Genomic DNA, 20,601 nt, shown 5'->3' on the forward strand with positions numbered 1-20,601 from the left:
TGTGATTTATTTTTAATAGTTATTGAAAATGATAAGGTTCCTCCTATATATAAGTGTGGCCTATCAATTCAAATTTTATATCTGAGAATTGCAATTTGGATGCTATCCAAATTAATATTTACAATTATACATAAATATAATTTGGTGGAAATATTTATGTTTATATATCAACATATTTTTATTAGGAATAATTATTTTAATTTTTATGTAGACTAATATAAAGGCATTATTTTAAATGAAAATATCAATGGAAACCATGACAAAAATCCAAATGAGATTAATGATTGATTTGGTGTTTTAAGGCCACTTTATGCACAGTAAGGCTAATCATGACTGGACCTACAGTTTAAAGTGGGATCTGAACCACTATGTGCCTCCACCGGGTATCGAACCTGGGACAAATGAGAATAAGCTCAAGATGTAGGTAGTTATACTAAGAAACAATAAAAGTAAGCATATTGAACTACAGAGTTAAATGGCAGGATTTTGCACTATGCTTGTGCTGGGGATTGAACCCAAAACCCTTGCTGATGCAAACATGACAAGCAATTTCAAAGGACAGCTTTAACCGAAAGTTATTTCAGGTTATTACATTTTCTGCAAACAATTCAACTGGAAATAAGAAAACTAATGTGTGAATGTTCGAAATTAGTGGTCTCAAGTTCCGAAATGCAACTAGACTATCTGGTTATGTGAGTAGACTCAGAACTTTTGGCCACTAAACAGCTGCTTCATTTGACAGACAGTGCAGTTGACTTGAGCCCAGTATTTTGTTATTTTTTTTTATCTCGAAGTTCTTGAAATATGTGCTTAAATATTTAGTAAGGTGTGGTAAAATACATAGTTTGTAAAAAGGTAATGTTTATTGAAAATTTCCACCCACGTTATATTTATTTTGAAACAAAAAATTGCACTTGCTAGAAGAACGGAATATGATTAAGTAAACGATTTGATTTTTATTATTTTCTACCACTTTTGTCTAATTGTGATGATTAGGATGAGTGATGAAATGATGAAATTGATGAAGGAACCCTTATGAAGAATACCCAGACTGGTAATGAGCCAAGTGATATTACTCAAAGTCAGAAACCACTATTTTTATTCTACCTATGGTAATACATAATTTTGACCATGTTATTACTTTTCCGCATAACATCCAGCTCGGTCAACACATTTGCGCCACCCTAACAACAGCTGGAAAATGGCACTCTTGCAGAAGTCCATTTTGGGATGACGTAACCACCCACGAACCTCATCCTTCACCTTGTCATTGTTGTCAAACTTGGTACTCCGAATGCTGTTCTTCAACAGAGTAAAGAAGTAAAAGTCTAGTGGGGCTTGGTCTGGGATGTAGGGAGGGTGGGGTATTAGCTCCCAGCCCATCTTTTTAATTTCCCCAGGTGTATGGGGACAGGCATTGTCAAAAATGACATGGTGCTTGTGATAATCAAGAGTCTTTCTGATGTCCTGTATAGCACTGTGTCCAATGTTCAGATAATGTGCAATTTATCCTAGAGTTATCCTCCTGTCACTTTGGATAAGCTCATCAATCTGGTCCATGTCGTTGTGCTTCGATGCATTTTTGGTCTGCACTATGAAACGTATCAACAATGTCTGTTACCATCTCTAAAATGTTTCATCCACCTTTTCACTGTAGCGTAACCCATACTGGCATCTCCATACAAGTTCTGTAAACACTGATGAATTTCTGAAGCTCCAACATTTTCTCTAACAAGAAATCAATGACGTTGACAAAACAAACTATCTGTGGACTCAATTTTTCTCCTACCGACACCACTGACAATGAAAGTGTGCATGCTCCAGCGTGTGGTTCATGCAGTGTACAACAGATGGCTGTACCTATTATATGTGTGGTTTCAACCGAAATGGTCAAGGGCTGAAAAAAATGGAACAAAGCTCATAACATTTAGTGTGTGCCTTGTATTTCTCATTTTTATGGCCATCAAAGAAGGGAACTTTGAGACAGGTTTTGTGGAAAAAGCTATTAACTAACTGCTAGGGTTTCATAATGGTAATTTTTAATCACTACCACATTGGAAAAAATTGTTTGCCTTTCATACATTAGTACTTTTGTTTTTTATTTGAGGCATAATTTGGAGCCTAAATTTTCAGTGTGGTGACTAGATTTAATACATTGTGATTGAACAGTGCTTCGCTGTTACAGGATAGCTAGATGGCATGGATGATGTTTCCGGTTTTAAGTCTTGTCTCTCTAATTGAATACAAACTGAAAGTAACATTCAGCATAGGATCAGAGCTACTGAGGCAGAAAGAAAATTCTCCAACAGAAATTGTAGTAGACAAATGCATATTTGTCAATTGTGGGTCAGCCTGGAACACCGTACTTTGAGATTGGAATAAAGAACTACATATATAGCATCATGAAGCCCTTTCTACCATATTAAAAATCTGTGAAAATGATACCCTGGATCTTAAAGCTTCTATGTTGTTTAACTTGGTAGTGCTAGAGGCTTGAACTGCACCGATTTGGCAATTTCAGTGGAAGTGGAAAGATGTTATAGTATCGCACTGTTGCCACATGAAAAAATTTACCTCAAAACATCAAGAAGAAATGTAGCTGTAGTTAAATTTTTGCTACAAGCTACAATAATTTTGTAGTGAAGTTACAGCTACAATTTAAAAAAAAAGTAGCACCACTACAGTTACAAATTTTGCAATTACAGTAGTAACACTACTTCTGACCACTGTAATATTGTTCTATATCAGTAAATTTTGCTTAGTTTTCAGTATTCGGTAATGCATATTTACAATGAAACCCCAATTTTACATTCCCTAATTTTACATTTTCTTGCATTTTAAGTTTTTGCAGTGTGGTTACCTGTATCTCTGTTGGTTTTAGATCAAATTTACAACATTGGTACTTTTTATGTTTCAGATCTTCAGAAGAAATTGTTACGGCTGTTACTGTGCTACAATCCAGTTTGGTTGAGAGTCGGATTAGAGACTGTATTTGATGAAAGCATTCCCTTGTCATCCTGCTCTGATCTAATTGGCCTTGTAACATTTATTAGAAAACGGTAAGCAGATGATTTTTGAGTTAATAAAAATTTTGTACTTATGTATTGTGAAACATTTAGAATCAGAGTCCTAGTCAAGTAATGCCTGAATTTGGTTTCTTTAAAGATTCTATAGGGTAATTGCTCTAGCTATACACCCAAGAGAATATTCCAACTTTATGCATGTTTTATTTTAAAAACTCATTATTGATATTTCATTTATCATAGAAATTTAGAATATTCTGAATAATAGCATATGCAGTGGAACCTTGATTTTATGTTTTTCAGGGGACCAAGCTGAAAGAACTTAAAATGCAGGAAAATGTAAAATCAAGGAAAAGTTTATAACATATTGATATCTTAGAACCATCAAGATTGAATATATAATGTAGGAAAATATAAAAGCTAGGAATGTAAAATCTCAGGGTTCCACTGTAATTTGTGGGGTGTCCAAGGGCAGATTTGCAGCAAATTCTCATTGTCTTATTTAAATGCCCAATATCCCAGTATCTAGATACCCAACGTGTCAGTATGTTTACATACCTGAAGAAAGAATCATTCTAATCAGCACATTTTGGAGTATAGTTAATTTTGTTATAAGAATGCTTGCAAATCCCTTCCTTAAGTGATATACAATCAACTCTGCTTATAATGAATTCTTATGGATTCACATAAAATTGGATCACTCTGTCTAAAGTTCACTAAAACCAAAATACCTTCCCTTAGCCTGAATTGAAGTTAGTAATGAAACAAGAAACATTAAAAATGAATAAAGGCAAAAAAGGTAAAGTAATATGAAGAAGATTGCATTTGACAAATAAAGCTTACTAGATACAATAAAATATAATGCAAAATGAAGATGTGCACAGGAATGTAAAACTAAGATTGTGTAGAACAATGGTGAAACAAATACTGAACTACAGATGCGAAACATGGACACCAACTCAATAGTAGTGAAAACAAATTAAGCACATTTAAGAGAAAAATATTTGGACCAGTAGATGAAGGAAATCAACAGGGAATAAGATATGATATGGAACTTTTTCAAAAGTATAAGGACATAGATGTGGCATTAGATATAAAAATTAGAAAATTATGATTATATTGGCAGGGCACATAATCCAAATGGATACAGTAAGAATCCCAATGAAAGTTATACAGGGAGAGATATTTAAAAACCAGTCTGTTTGAAAGGACTAACACAGATGAAAAAAGCATAGTGGAAGCAACAAAGAAATCATCAGAATAAATACTTGGAAGGAAGAGGCAAAAAAGGATGGAGAGGAAGACTGAAGGAGGCCAAGGCTGACCTTGCTATGTAGCACCGTGGATGATGATATGTACAAGATACGTTGTATGGACAGGACACTAATCAGGTGGAACTGCATCCAGTCACATAGCCAAAATGTCACTAGCATTAGGGGTAGACAAAACTAAAAATAATTCAGGCATCTGTCCATTATTCTTAGGAGCCAGATGTGGCCAGGTGGTAGTGTATCAGTTTTACATGCCAAAGGTTCTGAGTTTGATTCCCATTTGAGTGCCTCTGCTTTTTTCTTTTTTATTAACTCTGACAAATATTTATTGCGAAAATTCATTTTTATTAGCTGTGTGAATTGTCGAGAAATAATTACCATAAGGCATGGATAATTACTGTACAAATGATTAGAAAATTAAAATAAATATTTAAAAAGGAATATCCACCACCCTCAAAAAAATAAATATTATTATTTATTTTAATAAGTTATTCAATAAAAATGCCATGAATAGTTTCTAGAGTTAATAAGAAAATGTAATGGAAATCAAACAGGGAACCAAACCCAGAACTTTTGGTATGTAAAACTGGCACACTACCACCGGGCTGCTTGGCAATATGTTTGCCTCCTGTTGAAAGCTTGAAAACTGAAGCACTTTTTCATGGAAATGGCTGGCTAATTCACCCTAATACCTTTGCATATCAATACCCTTCCCAACTCTCCTTGTAAGTTAAGCTATGAAATGTGATCTTAAAACATTTAATTTTTTAATTTATACAAGATTGAATTAAGAAGTAATAGACATTTCCATAAGCATGGGGACTGGATGCCCTGTATTTTTCTACTCCTTACTGGCATTCTGCAGATGGATGGAAGCTGGGACTGGAAGCATGGACTAGCATGCATTTTGACTTCTGAAACATTCAACAAGTGTAGGTTACCAGCCAGGTTAAATCATCTTTAGCTTCCAACTTTTTATCTAATGCTGATTTAACCTGGCTGGTAACCCGAGAACACTCGTTCAAATCACATCGCCAGGAAAGCTACAATTCCTATTTTCTGAAACATTGCCTTTCTTCACGTAAAGTACATACAGTATCCTGCCTATGGAAAGTTTGTCAAAAGGGGTGGAATAAGATACTCATGGTACAACTGCAAAGAAGTATTCTCCAATGAGAACTGTGATGTTGGCCAATAGTCCAGAATGCTGGACTTCACATCAATAATTTAAACTTTTTTGTGGCTTCACCTAATTAATTTCACTATCAGATAGAACTTACCCCTGTTTTTCCTCTTTACAAGTATTCTTTTCCCAATGAGCACAGTGGAAACCTCTCACTTCACTGGTGTTATGATTTAAAGTTTAACTTGTAAGGAAATTGATGTGTGTACTTCAGAAATTTTAAAATAAATATTTCAAATACTTTGATAAAACCTATGACATCTGGTTAGCATACTTTGGTTTAATGTCAATTGTATGGACAGGACACTAACCAGGTGGATGTGCATCAAGTCACACAACCAAAACATCACTAGCATCAGAGGTAGACAAAACTAAAAAATATTCAGGCACCAGTCTGTTATTCTCAGGAACAAAAGAACATTTCTTTGTTGCTTCGTAAAAGTACAATTGTATATACACAGCTACTTCTAAGCAATATTGTAGAAGCAGTTACTTGGTTTGATTTGGTGTTTTAAGTTCACTTTGTGCACAGTAAGGCTAATTTGGACTGGACCTACAGTTTAAAGTGGGATCCGAACCACTGGGTATCGAACCTGGAACCCCTTGATTACAAGGCAACGACACTACCACTTCGCCATCGGGGAGGCCCGGAAACAGTTACTTCCTCACACACATTTGCTCATTGGTTCCTTCACATTCTTCAAGAAATGAACACTTTCTGATCAAAGTTTCTCAGTGAAAGTTTAATTTTTAATATTTTTGCAAATATATAAGAACACATTGTGGCCATGATCAATGAAAGATTTTATTTATATTTTGACTCAAATGCTTTTAATGCCTTTACATATTTTAGCATAAGATATCTGCAAAAAGCTCTATGAGGCAAGCTGGTGTTCATGACACAAGTGAAACATTATTATTGAAATGTTCTCTTTTCAGATTCTTGTCTGATCCATATCTAGAGGAAAAGTACCATGACCGTAAAGTGAAACATCAGCATAAAAGAAGATATGATGTGGAATTGAGGAAGCACATTGTGAAGAAATTTTTAACATTGTTGTATTTTCTTGATTTCTGCAAGACCACAAGACTCATCCAACATGATCCATGTCTCTTCAATAATGATTCATTGATGAAAGTATGTATTAAATTATGGCTTGTTCATATAACTTCCATTTACGGTAAAAGGTTTATCACTACCAGTTTTCTGCCACTCTGTGCTGAGTCATGTGGATGCTGATGCTGATACACTCATGTCATCTGCTTTATAGCAGAAGAGCTTTCCACATTGCAAGAATTCTTCGCACGATACTCTCTCAATGTACTTTTGAACATTCACCATCCTTTCCCTTGCATCGGAATGTAAATCTCTTCCATGCTGAAAACCACCTAGAGGCACTGCAAGCACAACTACAAAGAAACTTTCTATGCTGCACATCTATTCTATTTTAAACTTCACACTGCCAGTAAGGAAAGGAAACCATAGCATGCAGAGGGCATTAGGGTGTGGTGAACTTTGGCAATGGTGCTAGTGAGTTCACCAATGTTGTTGGTTTTCACGTACACAGCCTCTTACTGTTGTCTACTCCTTGAGCAGGAAGCTGGTACAGTTATTATTTTGCTCTTTAGTTTAACTATTTAGACACATTTCTGAGTGTTTGTTACAATTATTGAACTGAAAAGGTTTAAAAATCAATCATGAGGGATAATTTCTACCTTTTCCATGAGCATGTGCTAACTTTTCAACCTTTTTGAGTTGACTCAATTTCTAAATATTGAATATATTTTGAACACCCAATGAGGTAGTGAATGCAGTGGTCAAAGTTTTTATGATTTTTTGTTGTGCAATTGTAGAGATCTGGGGTGTGCTCCACCTCAAGTTGCATCAATAACTTGTATGATAAAGTGAGTTGTTGTGAAACACTTCAATTATGGAAGGTTCATTCTAGTGTTGGGCGATATATCGTCTGTCTATATAACAAGGAAAATAAATATGTTAAATAGTAATAATTAATTTTAACAACTTACATAAGTGAGTATGGAGTCTTATTAGGACAACGTTTTGGAGGTCAAACTGCCTCCTTCATCAGGTTCATGGATGTTTCTAGGCACAAAGCATAGCGCCACGTAAACAAAGTGTTGAATGAGGAGTTGGTTAAAAATCTGCCATATTCCAATTTAAAAAATCTCAGCATGTTAAAAACATTGTAAAACCAATCCACACTTATTTTGTGGCTGCGGTGGCTCAGTCGGTAATGCATCTGACTATCATGCTCAAGGTCCCGGGTTCGATCCCCGGCCGGTTCAAATCCGGGAACTTTTCTAACGGTGGAAGCAGCCCCGGCACCCACCCAGCGTCGAATAACATGGGTACCTGGGGGAAACCCGGGGGGGTAAAGGCGGTCAGGGGCGTGATGCTGATCATATCACCCCCACTCACGACCGGATCAAGAAAGTGTGGGGCATTACCCCCACACCCCCTATACGCCTTCATGGCGTGGTGCTATGCACAGGGGAACACTTTACCTTTTACCTTTTATCCACACTTACTTTGAAATCACTAAAAAAGGATCGCAAGTGGCCGTTACGAGCCCAGGCTAGTTGTGAAGCCTGCACTAGTGAGCAGCTCCCACCTCAACTGCAAGTTGAAAGCTACCTCCCCTCCTATAAACCGTCTCTCATTAATCTCTTACGTCACCAGTCTAAAGTGAATTCTTGTTCTTCTTCCACTGCTCTGATAACCTCCGAAGTAACATGGAAACCTAACTTGGCATCGGTTTTCACAGCCTTATCCCATTTTTTAAGAAAATTGATCCATCCTTCCTCTAAATTACCGTCGTCTCTGTTGAGTTTTTTCCTATTTACTGTGCAAATATATACAGCTTCATAAACATTCCTATCTAATTTATTATCATCTTTCCTAATCACTTCTCTTTTTACAATCTTATGCCAACTTTCTATAAAATGCTCGGTACCCCTCCTCGATATCCTTGTCATGCTCGCCCCCATCTTACATGCATGCTTCTTCCGGTCTGTCCAATGTATTCTTTGCTGCATTCACATTCAATCCTATAGACCCCTTTTTGTTCTTCCGGGTTTTCCTGCTCCCTCCCCCCTTTTTATACTCCTTGAAATGTTTTTCTATGTTCGGGGGGGGGGGGGGGGCTTCATTCCACATTTTATACCATATTCTCTTACAGTTTTTTCTATTTTTTCAGATACCCCTTTATAATAAGGGATTCCGACAAAAAGATCCTTATTTGTCAATTTCCCTACCTCAACGTCTTCCTTTGCACTCTCATTAGCGTCGTTGGTGTTCTCCCTTCTTACTATATTTCGTGCTTTTCTGGCTACCTTGATTTGTATACCCATTTTTTATATGTGTATACCCACGATATGAGATGAACTTTTTGGCTTGTCCTATCTCCTTTTATGAGATGAGACGGGAAATGTCTCGTTTCGTGAACAACACTAATATTAACAATAGAAGCATCCCCCTAGCTATTACCAAAGTCTCTAGCAAACATCCCCCCCATGTAGGAATTTCCAGTTCAATGCAATGTCACTCACAAGGAAACAGTCATGCCCAGGTTGAGAGTCAAACGTGGAAATTCCTCAGATAAATCATAAATTTTGTGTATAATAATTAGAATGCCTGTTTATTCATGGTAATTCTAAATCTGCAGTTTGGTTTGTATATATAAGTAGGATAATATCTAGTTTTTGAGGGCTCATAGCATCGAAATGAGGAGCGAAACAAACAAAAATAAATCATTAAGGTTGTTTTTTTTATTTTTTTATCTCTATGCACTGTGAAAGTTTGTATGATAAGCCTTTGCATACATTGTTAATTATTATTTTTCGACACTTGAGACAAGAATGAGAATTGCCCTCCGAAACCGAGATGGATGTTTATAAATCGAGACGAACTGTCAATGAGACATTTACAAATAAACACGAGACAGACATTTACAACTCTCAATGAGAACAAGACCAAGGCTGCCATGTTTCATCACGATAGGATCCTCAGTGGTGAGGTTGTGAACTAACCAATTAATGTGTTCGGGGTAAAGAGATGAGGCAGCTTTTTTCGCAGTACAAAAGTACAAAATTCAAAATATATCGTACAATTTCAGTATGGGATATAATGTTATACACATTGGGTCTATATATAGTTCACGTAGAAGGGAAGAAGAATCTTCCGAGCCTTCAGCAATCCACCTAGGAAATACAAGCCCTTTCAAATAATGTAATTCTTCAACCCACTGTCTGAATTTTCTTCCCATTTCTTCATGCACTTCTTCATCCCAACTAAATTTTAATAAACATGTTTCTTGAAGAAGGATCTTCAGATGCAATGTCACTGGAGAGGTAATTCCAATAGGGTCAAATATTCTGTTGGCAGTTGACAAAATAACTCTTTTGGAAACAACTTGAAACTTCATTCCTTGAAAACATTCTGGTCTCAATTCAAAATTATCTGTTCTTGTTTCCCATACCAAGCCTAATACAGATATTCTGATATCTTCCAACAAGTTTCCTAGTGAGGTATACTCCCGCCCTCGCAGTTCAAATTTCGCTTCTGCCATCAAATGATTAGCTTCTTCAATAAACTGGTGGAGCTCCTTTTCATTGTTCACACTAGTAACACAATTATCTACGTAAGAACTCTGCAACAGCTGTGCAATATATCCTTGGAATAGCTGCAGCTCTCTTCATTACATTTTTTCAGAGCTTGCTTCAGATGGTGTTCAATTACTGCACACAATAAAAATTGGTTACAACTTACACCAAAAACAACTCGCTTGTGACGATAAACCTTTGTCACCTTTCTCATCTATCCAAAGAAATCTAAAAAAATCACGGTCACTTTTACATAAACTAATCTGTAGAAAAGCCTTCCTTATATCTGAGATGACTCCCAATTTGTGTAACCAAAAACTTGTCAGAATTGAAGGAATTATTTCAATCAAATTAATGCCTTTCTCTAAACACTGGTTCAACGAGTAATACCCCTTTTCTCTTGCAGAAGCATCAAACACAAGGTGTATCCTGGTGGTCTCACTGTTCAATTTTACAACATGTCTATGAGGTACATAGTGTCCCATGGTGTCTATCTCTTCAGATGAAACCTCCTCGACGATGCCTTCTTTTAGCCACTCATTGAAAACCTGACAATATTCTTCATAACAGTCATCTTTCTTCAGTTTTTCAACAAGTGTATCCAGTCTTCTTTTACACATTTCTAAATTACTAGAGTGCGCGTCAAATCTCCTGCATATGGCCTTGAACGACTGAACAGCACCAGCGAATCACAGACGTGCGGCGTTGCCTAGTTCCGTGACAAGGTGTTTCGCTCAACCATGCTGTCTCTTTTCCGTATGAGATTCCGACATGGCACCACTGCAGTGCGCTGCTATTGGCTATGGCCATATGCAGGAGATTTGACCCGCACTCTAGGAAGATGTGGGTGTACCTCCACCTATGGCATTTTTACCTCATACCTTCCTTCTTCGTCAATGGTTCAGAATAATCCATCACTGCCTCTTGAGCTTCAATTTTGGACTTCTTTTCTCCAGGATCTAATTTCATCTAACATCTAATTTCCACAAGTCTGCAACCGAAGCTTCCTTACAGAAGATTGAAGCTGCAGTCATGGATGAAACTCCCACTGGACCATTTTCTCTATCAGAAATTTCTACACCTATCTGTTTCAACTCTACTAACCAAGGACCTTCAGTAACAGATGTTACACTGTCACAAATATTAGGCTGATCCATGGCTTCAAAATTGCAAGCATAATCAGCTCTGATGCTACTCAGTCTGACACAATAGCAATTATGTTCATATGGTGCAGAAAATATGCCAACAAAAAGTGCATGTGTGACATTTTCCCTTTTTACAACCTCATAATTCATTTCCTTTGATGTACAAATGTAGGATCATTGCAAACCAGTATCAGTGATTGCTCTTGCATATTTTTCATCACTTTGTCCTCTTATTTTTACAACTAATGTTTGCAGAAACGTTTCAACATGTTCACTATTCGTCAAGGAATTTTCAACAACCGTCTGTAACTTAGTCTGCTTCCCTGGAAAGTCTGTTCCATGCGTAGTCCTTTGACCAGAGCACATCACTTCAACATGCTGCCCCTTGCAAATCCTGCATTTTAATTTTACCCTACAGTTTCGACTAAGGTGGCCTTTTTTCAAACATCTGTAACACAACCCCTTTTCCCTAAGCATCTTAGCTTTTTCCACAAAGGACCAATTGTGTGCCTTCACACACTCCTCACTAACATGCGAATCACCACAAAATAGACACTTTGAAGAATCCCCCTTGCAATTAATCAATTCAGCTGCCATGGGTATAGATTCAGTACGTCTACTACGTTCCTTCTTTCTCTTCAGATCAAACCCATCTACTGCAAGTGCTATTTTTTCTTCATTTTCCACTTCTTTCTTCAGGAAAGACATTATACTTTCCCGACGACTCTCCAATTTAGAATCTGTGGAATTTGCGCAGCACTTCTCTGCCACACTTGCAAAAATTCTTCCGGTAAACATGACTAAACAAGAGGGTATAACATTGCAGCACACTTGTCTGACGTTATTCCTAACATACTCAATGCTCGTAACTGTGATTCCATTTTGTCATAAAGAACAGCCAGTTCCAACTTACTGTCACCATTTAAGTTGTGTAACACCAACTTCAAAAGTTCACGAACGTAAACTTCCACTAACACATCATCACGGCCGAAACATGACTTAAGTCCTTCAATGACCTTGGGATAGTTTTCGTCACTGAGGGGAAAACTTTCTACAAACTGACGCACTTTTGAACCATCACCTGTACAAGGTATTGAAATTTATCACAATTATCAATGTCCACATCCTTGTCAATTTGTTTGAATTGGCTCCAGAAGGGTAACCAGATCTTCACATTACCATCAATTTTTTTAAGTTCCACTACTGGTAATTTGATTTTTCATTTGCAGTTTACCGATGTGTCACTAACTGCATCACTACCATTGTTCAACACCTGCTTAGTTAATAACTGTTCCACCATAGTCTTGATTCGATTAAAGTTACGTACATGCTTATCTGAATTTTCTGCTTCGACGATCAAATCCTCTTCTTTGATATCGTCGTCCATCAACAAATCACTGTGCTCTGTGTCCAGATCCTGTAATTTGCCGAATTTATCTTGCAACAAACTGAAATTACTCTGCACTTCCACTAAATCCGGGCAATCACCATTGCACGCTGCTTCAATGTTCTTCACTACATGCGTAAACGACGAACTCGTTACTGTTCTTAATGTACTTATCTTTTCCATGGCGTCTCAATCTTTGCGTTACTCAAAGTCTCCCAGTCCTGTCACAGTCGCCAAATGTTAGAAACGAAACACCAATATAAGTAAATTAAGGTTTAATCACATACACACAGACATCGAGTACATGACATTTCTCTTGCTGGTCGCAGAATAAGTATCCTGCAAAAATACACAGAATATTCACATCAAAAACATACACAGAATACTCATATCATGCAAATACATAGAATACTGACTTTTCTATTTCTAACAGTAATTTTCTGTTGGTTTTTCACTAATCTTGTGGATAGCAATAAATGGGTGAAAGAACAACCATAAAGTAACATGCATGTGTGTTGTAGAAAATGAACACACATCCCCCTCTGTTAATTCCAATTATTATATTGAGCTTATGCCAGCCTCTGTGATATAGTGGTGATGATCATAATTGCTACAGTGCCAGGCATCCTTTGTTCAAATCCTGGTTAAGAAATGGATGTGTGTTGTCCCTTCATTTAGCCTGATTGCATGATTAGCCCATTTTTTTTTTTTACAAAGTTCACTGTCTGATGGTATACCTCATTTTAGTATGTTTCTCCATGCTGTGCCCTGCACAAAAGCGCACAACAATACACAATTTTCAACATTATAATTTGCAAAAACAAAACTTCTTGAACCTCACTTCCCACTGTTTAAAATACTATCCACTAGCTAACACACACACACGTGTACTGCCTCTAGCGGCACTCTGGACAGTGAAATTTAGCAAGAGCAACCAGGCTGGTTAGAGAGAGTGATCAGTGAATGCGATTGAGCAGGCAGTGGTCTAGTAAATAGTTTTCCTTATACGATTTTTTTTTTTGTGCAGCAGCACACTTGAAAACCTCCTGTTTCAATTGACTTGCCTGATTTGCAATTTTATATCAGATTTGTAGTATTGGCAGTTTGTTGGTATCTGCAAGAATGTTATACCAATCTCTCAATACTAAATATATATATTTTTATTTATGATTGAGAACATCTCTATGTCTTTCTTGATATTTGGAAAGTTAAAACTTTGTCGTCCATTCTGGTATTTATGACGAAAAGAGTATACCACATACAGTAGTTATAATTCAATGTATTATTGTTTCCATCTGTGTAAGTATCATCATGATAATAAATCTACTTATTATTTTTGCAGTCGAGTAAGAGACTTTTGAACGAATTCTGCTCCTTTTTCTTGTTTGGAGATGATGACCTGATGAGAAATATACGAAGACTGGGCTATGATGTTTCACATCAACAAGAACATGTGCATGAATATGATTATGCAGTTCATCATTTGTATGAAGACCTGAGTGATGGCATTAGACTTTCGTAAGTATAAGTTTTTTACAATGTATAGATTTCTTGTTTCTTTTAATGTTATTATTTTTTAATGGACTTCATTTGATGTACCCAGACACACATATATGAAGAATAAGAAATGAAAATTTTGGTACATGGTCTAGGCATATTTCCAGTTCAAATTGGGTATATAAAATAACATTTGAATGTTTTTATTGTGAATAAATTCTGACATTTGATTTCAAAACTTTCTACTTATCACACAAAACAATGATTTCCACCCTTCTGAAATTTCTATATTTTGTAATTTCATCAATGGGAAATGCATTGAAGTAAGTGTTTATCTGTCTCCACAGTGGCCGCGGTGGCTCAGTCGGTAACGCATCTGACTACCATGCTGAAGGTCCCGGGTTTGATCCCTGGCCGGTTCAAATCCGGGAACTTTTCTAACGATGGAAGCGGCCCCGGCGCCCACCCAGTGTCGAATAACATGGGTACCTGGGGGAAACCCTGGGGGGTAAAGGCGGTCAGGGGCGTGATGCTGATCACATCACCCCCACTCACGACCGGATCAAGAAAGTGTGAGGCGTTACCCCCACACCCCCTATATGCCTTCATGGCGTGGTGCTATGCACAGGGGAGCACTTTACTTTACTTTACAGTGGTTGCCTCAGTGGCAGTACAAAACCATGTGCAGAAAACGTATGCTTAAAATCATTGTTTGACACAGGTGCCCAAATAACTCTCATGATATTAAAATAAATTTTGGTATTAAAATAAATTTCTGTGCAATTTCAGAAAGAAAAATCCTTTTTTTAATGGAAAAATACATTGAATGTTCCTGCATGTACTTTATCATTTTGATTTCTCAATGAACAAAAACTTGTAGATTCTTATCAATTTAATATCCAAATTATTAATAGTTACATGCCAGGCATATCCACAAAAAGTAAAGTGCTCCCCTGTGTTTTGTACCATGCCATGAAGGTGTATAGGGAGATATACCAGGCATATCCACAAAAGAAAAAATGTGTGTATTTTATAACTTTTCTAAAAGGGATTGGGAGCATGGTATCAACATTAGGGAGGGGTACTTTGTTGTCCTTTTCCCCAAAAAGTGATGAACCTATGACTATGATAAATAACATCACCGAATTTGAAGTGCATGCAGTTGAACTTTTTGCTTCCCGGGTGGTAACACTCTCACTGTGTAATCAAAGGACCAAGTGTTCAGTCCCTGGTGCATGCACATTGTATGTTGCACTTAGAACTGTATTTCTAGTCCTGATTAGCTTAGCTGAACATGAAGTGGATTTGAAACAAACTTTGACTTTTCTCTTCACGCAATAATCTTCAGTGTTTCACAGATTCATTGTGAAGTGTGTGAATTGTATTTCACAGACATTGTGAAAAATTGACAACATTGAAACATTGGCAAAAATTTATACCTGCCTCAGTTACTTTTGTATGCACTGTAGTTACCAGTGTTTGGAAGTTACAAGTCACTTGTAACAAAGTTTTGAGTAATAGTTATATTTTGTAATAGTAACTGTAATAGAAGTACTTCTTAAGGTCAGCAATGTACCTCAGCTTTTTTATATTATTATTATTATCACCATCCATCCTCTAAGGACAGCTGGACCACAGGTATTCCAAACAATATATTAACTTTTGTACAGCTGGTATTATCCCTGAACCAGCACCACAAACCAGGGATGATATTACTTTTGTGTGTGTGTGTGTTTTTAATGTAATATGAACATTGGTAGTTTTTGAAAAGCTTACTTTATTTTCCTTTGTTAAGAATTTTAAAACTCTTCAAATACACCCAGGAGAGGTTGCATTGTGTTCTTTTAGACCAGGTTTATACTGTTTACGTCACCAATCTTGTTTCCTGCATCCCTCCCTGTACATGCTCTCTTATCAAAGGCAAGGGTGTCATTAACATGTCCCACTCACTCATCACTTGTCAGTTGTGCGGCAGGCCAAGTGAGGATCAGTTTTCTTTTGTCATAGTTATATCCACTCAGTGCAACTTAACCACATTTTATATATCCTGGATTTCCCGGTCTTTTTAACCACATACAGCCTTTATTGTTTGGTATTTTACAATGTATTCTACAGAAGATCAGAGGATTTTGAGTGTGTGGGAGAGTGTAGAAATGTAAGAAAACCACAGAAATGAAGTTTTCAGAGAACAGTGTAGACAATTGTTTGAGGTGGATGAGAAGAACATGTGGATTTTGAAGATGGTGATGATGAAGTGAAGAGGATAACTTGAACCAAAGTGGACAAATCACAGTTGAACATGAACACAATTACCTGGAACCAGTTCCTGAAAATGTGCTGTGTGAGCCTCCCACCAACCAGCTTTCATTACCTGCTGTACCAGAGTACATTGATAAAGATGAAACCACAAACTGATGTATCCAAAGGAAAAAAGCATACCGATGAAATATTGTAACTCACCTGCCAGGACCGAAAGGTGAAGCACGCAATGTCCTTTCTTCTATGGAAGCTTGGAAGATATTTTTTCTACATTATGAAATAGTTGGCCCGGTGGCTCAGTCGGTAACGCTTCTGACTACCATGCTAGAGGTCCCGGGTTCGATCCCCGGCCAGTTCAAATCCGGGAACTTTTCTAACGATGGAAGCGGCCCCGGCGCCCACCCAGCGTCGAATAACATGGGTACCTGGGGGAAACCCTGGGGGGTAAAGGCGGTCAGGGGCGTGATGCTGATCACATCACCCCCACTCACGACCGGATCAAGAAAGTGTGGGGCGTTACCCCCACACCCCCTATACGCCTTCATGGCGTGGTGCTAAGCACAGGGGAACACTTTACTTTTTTTTTTTTTACTTACATTATGAAATAGAAAAAGAAAATGAACTTTACTAACATTTGGGTCGAGAGAAACAAAGCAAGATTCTCATGTGAACATGATTCCCTTCCCACAGACGTTGGACAAATCTTTACCTTTCTGGTGTTCTACATTCGTTCCACCAAAAGCTTGAAGATATATGGGCAACTAATGGAACAAGGTTTTTCAAACAACAGTGAATTGGCAGCAATTCATATTTCTCTTTAGAGCAGTAAGATTTGATAACATTCAAAATAGGGAGAAGGCAAGCCAATCAGATTGTCTTTCCAAAATCTGTGACGTTTCCCAGTTTGTGGAATGATGTGCAAGTGCATGCACACCCAGTGAGAACTGCATGGTAGATAAGATGTTAAAGTCATTCCATAAAAATATTTGGCTTGACTTGTGTGAAAACATTTTGTAGAGTTAACATGGAAATTTTACTAAGCAAACAGTCTACAGGACCATTTAGTCATTACAGCTCTCCAAAGACTGTTGTAGAGAGAAGGATAGAGCCAATATCATGCACTGGGTGGAATGTGACAATGGATAATTTGTTCATGTCCTTTCCTCTGGCTCTATCTCTGCTAGGAAACCACTGCCTAGCAGATAGGACAGGAAAGAGGTTCCGCCATTGTTCACTGCTAAAGACAAACCAATCAACAGCAGTGTCTTTGGATTCAGACATGATTGCAAATTGCTTTCTTACTCACCAAAAACAAACAAAGTATTTTTTTTTATATCGATGTTTCATGATACTGACAATATTGATGAGAGTTCTGGAGAAGCCATGAAACCTGAGCTACCTGGCTCCCTGATGGCGCAGTGGTAGCGTTTTTGCCTTGTAATCAAGGGGTTCCAGGTTTGATACCCAGTGGAGACACATGGTTGTGGTTCGGATCCTACTTTAAACTGTAGGTCCAGTCCCAATTAGTCTTACTGTGCATAAAGTGGACTTAAACCACCAAATACTAAAACGAAACCTGAGTTCCTTACATTTTACAATATGACAAAAGGAGAAGTTGATATTGTAGATGAACAAGAAGGAACTTATTCTGTTTCAAGAACCTCCTGCCACTGCCCACGAACTATATTTTATGGAATTCTGAATGTAGCTGTAATAAATGCATATAGTACATTATCCTCAGACAAAACACACATAAGAAGCTAATCCGACAAAAATTTTAAATATTGTTTTAAAAAAACAAACAGAATCTTGGAGATATGAAACTGATGTGTTATCACTGGGACACTTGGCAGTAGGACAATATTTTCGCCTCAAGAGGCTGGCTTGAAAGCTTTGAAATTTTGAAACACTTTTTTCAGGAATGGCTAGCTAGTAGAGAGTTGCATGGGCTGATATGACTCACTGGAAGAAGGGAAGTCCACTTATCTGACCTGCCATGTGTCGGGACCCAAGCTCTCAATGTGCAGCGCATGGTGGATGGACATGGGCTGACATCATCCCTGCTTGGTTCTTTGCTTCCAACTGCAGTCTCAGAGTCTCAGGCTAGCGAGTCACGCCTACGCAGGAGTGGGTATTCACAGTTCATACGGGACTTTGAGCATGGGCTCCATCAGCTAGACAGTACACTATGGTAATCATTTCATAATAACTGAGCAGGCGATTGAAAATCTCAATATAAAGTTGACATAATTAGATTCAGCATTAAATACCATAAATATTTCAAGCCCTTTTCCAGTATAATGGAAATTATAAGCATAAGTAGTACTGTGTTACATGCACAGAAGCTACAAACAAGAGACTGATAAGAATCACATGCTTCCAAAGTTTGCGGGATGGCTGGTTGGTTAAGCTGGTTTCGTATGGTGGTAAGAGTCTTTGGTTCGAATCCTGCATGGGGTAGTTACATTTTAAAACTTTTTTTATGTCTCGTTGCATTTCTATATTTATTCAAATGTATTGATAAAATTAATCAAACAACACTCCACTGATTTACCATTTTTATCAATTTGATTAAAACTTTTTAAAACTATCCTCCTGGCAAACACTTAAAATAATTGTCAGGTTAGAAGACATTGTTAGTTTTATCCTAGTTACACACAAATCAAGAACATTAATAATATGAATATTACATTACAAATTTAAGAAAGAAAATAATATGTGTAAGGGTAGATCTGTATATGACAAGGTGTGTGTGGTTTCAGTTACAAGTCAGGTTCTACATGTTGCATGCACAAGAAATGCTGGTTATCGAAACAATTTCCTTGCAAAAATATGCAGAGTATTTCAAATCATCTAAACAACATGTAGGTTCAAGGACGCCCAGGTAAAAGTTCATGTAATTCTAATGGAGAAATTAAAGTGATATTATATTACAAATAATATTGTTTTCTTTTATATACAGGCTGTCAGTTACAGCAATTAACATATATCCAACAATATAATGAGAGAACATTTTCACAAGAGACATTATAATCATGTTGACTGCCATAACTATTGGCGTGTGGGGTGGAAAATTTTTGGTCAGGATGGGAATGGGAAGGAAATATTAATAATCCTGATGTTCGGGATTGCGAAAATCTCCATTTCGCGACCAGGTCTGGAATTGTCCCTTTATCAATTTCATCTAATCAACATTCATCCCTGTCTTCGCAATTAGCCAAAAGTGATGGAATAACAAAGTAAAATAAAGCAAATCAATGAAAACATAGTTTCCAATAGTTTCCTCATATTCCATATGAGGCGAGGATGAAATGATAACAGAACTTATTAAACTTGGTGGTAATACATTGTTGACAGTAGTACATAGATTGATTGTAACGATATGGGAAATTGAAACAATGCCCCACAAATGAAAATCTGGAATAACATGCCCAATTTATATATAGCCTCTCCTTGTGAGTATGGATTTTGGTGTTTATTTAGAAAGTGAGCACTGGTGGTGGTGAAGGAAGTAATTATTTGGTGCTTCTTATTGGACTTTGGGTCAGCTTGTGGTGGAAGAGAAACGTAGGTGCAGTTGGAAACAGTGCCACCATGTGCAAAATGCCTCAGCCTACATTTGATTGATATTTTAAATTAGAAGACACGATCAAAATTTTATGACTTATGAAACAAAATCTACTTGATCACCAGCTTGGATGCCATTCACTCCATATACAGTCCAAAGATGGGCAATCAGAGAATGATCATGAGGAGATAGGGTTTGTTGTAGAGGCCCGCACTAGTCTGTGGAAAAAAAACAGGGGTCAGAAGGAGTAATTATCAAAGAAATGCTCGACAATCTAAATGTTCCCTTTAGGTTCAGTGTTATTAAATTTACTGTATTTTAATTGACAATTTGATATTGGTTATATAAGTCTCAGACTATGTTGGGCATCAATGGAAAGATCACCTTTATGGACTAATCAAGGAGCTCAATTTATAGTGGATGTATATGTTGAATGGTTCAAATCCTACTTTACATCATATATCAAGTCCAAATTAGCCTATCCCCATAAAGTGGACCAAACTCTTGTATTTACTCTAACATTAATCAACAATTCATTACATTTAAGTCTTGCAGGGTGATGTCCATAAAAAAGGTTTGTTTGTTTGGTTCTTTTTTGCCAGTTTCAATTAATTTAGATTTAACATTGTGTGATATATTTGGGAA

The 20,601-nt window shown here is 37.1% G+C and overlaps 1 protein-coding gene across 2 annotated transcripts in view; it reads left to right on the forward strand.

Moving 5' to 3' along the window:
• LOC145984486 (uncharacterized) overlaps positions 1-20,601 on the forward strand; it is a 179,034-nt gene that overhangs the window by 95,725 nt on the left and 62,708 nt on the right. For both annotated transcript variants that reach the window (XM_083118142.1, XM_083118143.1), the window contains exons 10-12: positions 2,918-3,059; positions 6,417-6,615; positions 13,975-14,150. In XM_083118142.1, coding sequence (XP_082974268.1) covers positions 2,918-3,059; positions 6,417-6,615; positions 13,975-14,150 — 517 coding nt within the window. The remainder of the gene's footprint in view (positions 1-2,917; positions 3,060-6,416; positions 6,616-13,974; positions 14,151-20,601) is intronic.

Source organism: Lepisma saccharinum, chromosome 2 (assembly GCF_977018435.1).
Source record: "Lepisma saccharinum chromosome 2, izLepSacc3.1, whole genome shotgun sequence".
NCBI classification, from domain to species: Eukaryota; Metazoa; Arthropoda; class Insecta; order Zygentoma; family Lepismatidae; genus Lepisma; species Lepisma saccharinum.